General features: G+C 58.0%; 1 protein-coding gene across 1 annotated transcript; it reads right to left on the bottom strand.

Annotated features, from left to right (window-relative positions):
• Positions 1-1,677: 1,677 nt before the first annotated feature.
• Positions 1,678-6,384, bottom strand: LOC104127604 (angio associated migratory cell protein). The gene is made up of 10 exons (XM_035895820.1): positions 6,185-6,384; positions 5,645-5,764; positions 5,349-5,488; positions 5,102-5,246; positions 4,864-4,947; positions 4,484-4,599; positions 4,003-4,106; positions 3,419-3,509; positions 2,957-3,111; positions 1,678-2,692 (listed from the first exon to the last, which is right to left on the bottom strand). Exons 1-10 carry the CDS (start codon positions 6,318-6,320, stop codon positions 2,617-2,619), a joined length of 1,167 nt encoding a protein of 388 aa, XP_035751713.1. The 5' UTR covers positions 6,321-6,384; the 3' UTR covers positions 1,678-2,616.
• Positions 6,385-6,390: the final 6 nt, after the last annotated feature.

The following is a 6,390-nucleotide window of genomic DNA, read 5'->3' as shown; positions in this document are numbered from 1 at the left end:
GCCACAAGCTCACTCCTCAGCATGCAATGCTGCTCTGGTCTGGGGAGAACTGGGGTGCTGTGGGGGTGACCAGACCAGGGCCTGATGTGCTGGGGCCCCATCTGAGAGAGAAGGGGTGTGTTTCATCGTGAGGTGCTTGCCTGGGTGCCTTGAGGGGAAAGACTGGATAGGGGGTGTTGGCCTCCCGGGACCCCTGTGCTCCCTGACGTGTCCTGTCTGGGAGCTGGGTCTGTGGCAAACCCTGTGCTGGCAGGCCCTTTGCAAGAGGGCTCGTACACAGTTCTGCGAGCCCTGGTGTCTCCCTTGTCCCCTCTGAGCCCATGGTGGTATTTGTGGGGCTTTTCCCCTCTTGTATTAAAGCTGGCTGATCGGCTCAGGGGGGCAGCTCCAGCTCATGGGGAAGGAGCGGCCAGGTCCTTCCTGGGGGTCTGCAGGTGCTGGAGTAGGTTCCAGCTGCCCCGTGCGCCTGCAGCTCCTTGGAGCCCCAGGCTGCTCTTGGCCAGCAGACAGCTGGGGCCAGGAGCACTCCTGGGCCACCTCGCTGGCTCCCTCTTGTGAATAAAGCAGCTGAGAGCGACGTGGGTGGAGGAGAACAGTTGCATGAACATGTTTCCCTCAGGTCCTTTACCTTCTGCTGATCCTAGAGCCCCTCGGTGTCCTTTTTCTGTGTGTCCTGGCATGCCCCCTTTGTGTTTTGCTCTGGGAAAACAGGGTTGTCCCCTCTGCGAAAGCCAACCCCTCCCCACAGCCACGCAACCTGGTTCTGCAGCCACAAATGCCTGTGAGCTCTGAACCAGCGGTGCATGCTAGGCTTTGGGAGCTCAGTGCAAGCATGTGCCCCACTAAAAGCCCCGTAGCCACCCTGGGGCACCCCAGAACAGTGCCAGGGGCGGTGCTGACCTCTCTCTGCATCCTTTCAGGGGGAAGACGTTCACAACCCGTTAACGCCGGGGTCACTGGGGCTGCCGTGGAGGACGAAGGTTGGGGCACTTGCTACCCGATAATCGTAGCTTTTAATGTTGCACCTCTGTGGGCTCATAAGGAATTCAAGCAATCGGGGTCTGTTTGTACGACAGTTTGGGGAGTAATCTGCAGAAACGAGCTGTGCTTGCGAGGACTCGATCGTTCCAAGAAACAAAACCTTAATTCCAGTTTGATTGACTTAATTTCTTTTCTTTTTTAATTTTTTTTTTCTTTTCAAGCTGTTTCGCTTTGCAATATGTTACCAGAAATAAGTTGCAGTATTTCTTATGAGAATAATGCAATATTAACTTGTTTTCTTCTGAGTATTTGAGTTCAAAACTCCTGTATCTGAAGAAATACTGTTGGGGTTCATTAATAAAGGAGATCTTTCTATCTTAAGGGGCTGTGGGGCTTTGGCTTGTCAATGCATGTGGCCTTGCCTTGGAAGATGTGCTTGGAGTCGCAGGCGCAAGGGGGATAATTGATGTATCACAGAGCAAATTACTTCTGGCCATCAGTGTCATGCGGGTGCTGTGCCCAGGTCTCGGCGTGAGTAGCCTGTTGCGTTAGGGAATTCCTTGGCTGCACAGAGCAGGATTCTGCTACCCTCAGCTAGCCATCTGCACCCTTCCCTCCTAGCATGACCCTCTCATTCCCCCCTCGCAGGGAGAGCTAGGATGAGGGTCACTGCCTCCATGCAGACCAGCAATTCAAGCAATCGGGGTCTGTTTGTACGACAGTTTGGGGAGTAATCTGCAGAAACGAGCTGTGCTTGCGAGGACTCGATCGTTCCAAGAAACAAAACCTTAATTCCAGTTTGATTGACTTAATTTCTTTTCTTTTTTAATTTTTTTTTTCTTTTCAAGCTGTTTCGCTTTGCAATATGTTACCAGAAATAAGTTGCAGTATTTCTTATGAGAATAATGCAATATTAACTTGTTTTCTTCTGAGTATTTGAGTTCAAAACTCCTGTATCTGAAGAAATACTGTTGGGGTTCATTAATAAAGGAGATCTTTCTATCTTAAGGGGCTGTGGGGCTTTGGCTTGTCAATGCATGTGGCCTTGCCTTGGAAGATGTGCTTGGAGTCGCAGGCGCAAGGGGGATAATTGATGTATCACAGAGCAAATTACTTCTGGCCATCAGTGTCATGCGGGTGCTGTGCCCAGGTCTCGGCGTGAGTAGCCTGTTGCGTTAGGGAATTCCTTGGCTGCACAGAGCAGGATTCTGCTACCCTCAGCTAGCCATCTGCACCCTTCCCTCCTAGCATGACCCTCTCATTCCCCCCTCGCAGGGAGAGCTAGGATGAGGGTCACTGCCTCCATGCAGACCAGTACAAACCTGTCTGCCATTGATCCTCAGGCTGTGGTTGGATGCTGGGGAGATCCCTGAGGAGGGAGGAAACGCAGCTCCCCAGATCTTCTTCCCCCCAACAAGCAGAGTGGATGGCATCCAGTTAAGTGAAATAATTTATATAATTAAAAGACGTTTTCATACAAAACCCCAAGCTCAGCCCCCAGTAGGTGAGGGCAAAGCGGGGCAGGCTGGAAAATTACAAAGCACGCACTGGAGAAGGGGGGTGAAACCCCTCTCCCTCGTCCCTCTGTACACAAGCCACCTGGCAGAGCCAGGACACCATCCCTCAGCACAGTTCCTAGCGATCGGGGCGCTGGACGCAGAACACTTTGGCTTGGTGGTCGCCAGAGGTCGTCACCACAATGGAGGCATCCCTGAGGGGAGACAGGGCTCAGAGATGGGGCTGGGGCTTTGAGCATCCCTCACCACTGCCCCTAGCCCAGCTCTGATCTGCCCCCCTTCCCCCTTGAGACCCTCAAGTCTCAGTGTGGACCTGGGTCTGTCCCCACCCTTGGGACCAGACCCCAGGGGCACCCAAAGGAGAGACAGTTCATGATTTGAGTTCCCGAGGCTGGAGGCCCCTACCACACCTGGTCCCTCCACCCATCAGGGAAGGGGTCTAGGGGTTCCCTGCTCACTTGTTGACGGCGAAGTCAAGGATTTCAGCCGAGTGCCCTCGGTACTCGCTGATCATCTTCCCCGAGCGGGCGTCCCAGAGCCGCACGGCCCCATCCAGGCTGCAGGTATACACCACGGCCGAACTCTCCTCCCACAGCAACTGCACAATCCCCGACTGGGGCGGCGAGAGGCCACAGGGTGAGCACTGGGGACCCCTAGGAAGTCTCAGCATCCCCCACGTGCCCCCCTGGTGGTGTCTGCCATCCCCAAAGATAGGAAAGCCAGCCCTCAGGCCAGGTTATGGGGCACATCCTGCACGCAGGGCTGCGGCTGCCTCTGGGAAGCCCCAAGGGGCTGAGGGAGAAGCACAAATTGGGAACTGTCCCCAGGAAAGCCCCTGGGCTCCAAGGGAGGTCTCGGATGGGCCCAAAGACTGCCCCCCCTTACCCCCCAGGACCTAGGGAGGCGGGGTAGGGCAGTACCTCATGTTGGCACTTATGCCTCAAGCTCTGTGTGGAGAGGTCGTAGATAGCCAGCGTGCCATCCAGGTAGCCCACAGCGGCCAGTGGCATCCTGCAGAGAGGGGAACAGGCGTTACATGGGCCTGGGGGAAGCAGGGATGGAAGCACATGAAGGATCGAGACTGAAGGCAAACCCTATGCTGAGGGCTACAGCCCATCAAGATGAGGGACAACCTAATGACTGGAGCCATGAAACACCCCAATCAGGAAACCCCACAGGACAGTGAGAGTCAGCAAGCAGCCTGAGGTTCATGAGGGAGAAAACAGCATCCTGGGAGGAAAGATCCCCAGCAGCCATGTCTGGAGGGTATCCCGGCCAAACAGCGGTCCCTCAGGCTAGCACAGAAACCCAACAGGTTAGTGGGGGAGGACTAAGCCACTGGTGTGTCCTCTCTGTCACACCCAAGTGACCCGGGATCTTCACAACCAGCCGAGGAGGATGGAGGCGAGAGAAATGCAGCAGAATGAGCGCGAGGGATGGAAATGGATGTTTGTAACAACCCCTGTAAGATCCAGCACTGAAGAGGGGTTGTCCCCACACTCACACATTACAGAAGCCCAGCGACTCCACTGAGTTGGACTCTGCCTCCTCGCTCTCACCGGCAGGGGCCTTGGGGGCCATGCTCTCAGTCTTGAAGACACACACCACCTGGGTGGAGGAAGGCTGCCTAGTCGCCAAGGGGACTCCCAGTTGCATGGAGGTCCCCTTCCTTACCTGGGATCGAGCCTACACACCCTGGTCGCCAAGGCCCAACCCCAAAACCTCAGCTCCTCGGAGCAAGCAAGGGGGAAAACTTCCTTCTATAAGCCCAGCGGGACCACCCAGCTACAAGGTCCCACCAGTACCTGGGAGGAAGCGGTTGTGTTGGCCAAGGGCGCCTCCTGCTGGCTGCCAATGGCCACCACGGGCTGCTCAGAGCCAGCAGAGCCCTGAATCACAAGGAGACACCAGCCTGGCCGAGGACAGGGGCTTGGGAGGCCGGTCCCCCAGGGCTCCTGACTCTACCCTCGCCCACACGGACCCACCTTGCCTGTGGCGGAGCTGACCAGCTTGGCGTGACAGTCCACAGAGCCCGTCATGATCAAACTGCCATCCTGGTTGCTGGCCACACACGTCAAGGGGTCCTGGTGGCCATCCTGGCCTGGGGGGTGAGCAGGAAAGGCATGAGCTCCACGTGTCCTCCCCACAGAGACCCGGTGGGACTCAAAACCCACCCTCCTGCAGCCTCCACCTTGCCCAGCTCTGCCAGCACCCCCGTGGCAAGGAGCAGCCACCTGTGGGGACAGGGAAACCCAGTGCCAGGCTCCCTCCGGCAGCCCCTGGCCACCCAGGCAGAGGTCAGAGCCCACTGGAAGGGGCCATTCCCCAATTAGGGAGCACCCCAGGTGATTAACTTCTTCCCTACCTTTCAGGACATGCAGCGAGGTTCCCTGCTTCAGGTCCCAGATGCGCATGGTCCCATCCTCGTACCCTACCACCGCTCGCTTCCCTGGGTGAGACAGAGCCAGCGGATAGAGCCAGAGCTCCCCTCATCCCTCCGCCTCCTGCTCAGCACAGACTGGCGGAAGCAGGAGGGCAGATGGTGGCCACAGGATCTGTCACAGAGCTGGTGACATTCCCCACCCGATAGGCCCGCGCCTCACCATCAGGCAGGATCCTGCCACATGTGGCCGGGCACGCAGGGCCCTGGAAGGTTTTGCAGTCTCCACTGGGGATCTTCCACATCCAGGAGTTGCCATCAGCTGTGCCCGCCAGAAGGACATGGGCCTGAGGGTGCCACTCCATCCACTGGGCAGAGAGAGGGACAGGCAGTGTCACGGGGGTGGCGTGTCCCCCCGCCACCCACCTGAGTCCCAGCTGCCAGCCCATGAGCTCCTCACAGCTGCTCACCTCCAAGTCCCCCACCTCAAAGGACCACACTTCTTCCTTGGTGTCTACCCGCCACACTTTGATAAGCCCAGACATGTCACCCGTGGCCACAAACACAGAGTCGTGACTGAAGCCGGCACAGGTGACTGAGTCCTTGTGTCCTAGAGACGTCAGGGGACAGAGACTGCTCAGGCCAAGCTACGGAGGATGGCCAGGAGCCCAGCTCCAGCAGGGCATCGGCTGGTGAAGAGCGTTTCTGGAGAGACATGGCTGGGAGGGGATGCAGCCGCTCACTCAGCCAGCCTCGAGTACCTCACCTGAGCATTCGAACAGGAGTTCTCCGTCGCTCACACGCCACACGAAGGCCTTGTCATCCTCCCCACCTGTCACCGCCAGCGTGTTGGTCTTGGGGTCGAGGCTCACACAGAAAACAGAAGCTTCCCAGAAGAGAAGAGAGAGGCTACGTGGCTCAGACACCGCTCATGCCCCACCTGACATTCCCAGGGGATCCAAACCCCACGCAACGCCAGGTCTGGGCGGGATGTCAGTGAGCTGAACTCCCAACCCAAACCAAGGGGCATTTATTGTTCCCATGGGGGAAGAGCAGCACAGGCTGTCTGCCGAGCTCAGGGTGAGCTGCCATGGTAGGAGGCTCGAAGGGCTTCTCTGCCCGAGCATAAGCTAGAAACAAGGGAAGCCCAAAGCACCGTAGCCCCGAGTGGGGATGGCTGTCCCGGGAACGGCCGGGAGACGGCAGCCTGGCAGCGGCCTGCTGCACCCCCTTACTCTGGGGAAAGCCAAGGTGGGAGCAGGTCCCAAGGGGACCCCAGCTGCCACTGCCCGTGCCCACCACTCACCCGAGTGGAGGGAGAAGGTGACCTCGCTGTCGTCCTGCGCCTCCATGCCCTCCTCCACCCCCTCGTCATCCTCCGTCTCCCAAGCCTCGGCGTCAGGCTCTTCTGCCCCCTCGTCGTCAAAGTCCACGTCCTCCATCTCGTCGGCCAGGTCATCTGCAGAGGGCGGAGGTCAGGACGCACTCGCGGCCTGCCCGGCCCGGCCTTCC

The sequence above is a fragment of the Egretta garzetta genome, unplaced genomic scaffold (assembly GCF_000687185.1).
Source record: "Egretta garzetta isolate BGI_Z169 unplaced genomic scaffold, ASM68718v1 scaffold186, whole genome shotgun sequence".
NCBI classification, from domain to species: Eukaryota; Metazoa; Chordata; class Aves; order Pelecaniformes; family Ardeidae; genus Egretta; species Egretta garzetta.
This window is presented reverse-complemented; position numbering and strand designations above follow the sequence as displayed.

What these genes read in the sequence shown, in the direction of transcription:
- LOC104127604 (XM_035895820.1), bottom strand. Translation starts at nt 6,320, where the DNA reads ATGGAGGACGTGGACTTTGACGACGAGGGGGCAGAAGAGCCTGACGCC. An exon ending in TCAGCTCCGCCACAGGCAAG is followed by an intron (nt 4,107 to 4,483) that starts GTGGGTCCGTGT and finishes TCCTCCACCCAG; the next exon opens with GTGGTGTGTGTCTTCAAGAC. An exon ending in GGCATAAGTGCCAACATGAG is followed by an intron (nt 3,112 to 3,418) that starts GTACTGCCCTAC and finishes TCGCCGCCCCAG; the next exon opens with TCGGGGATTGTGCAGTTGCT.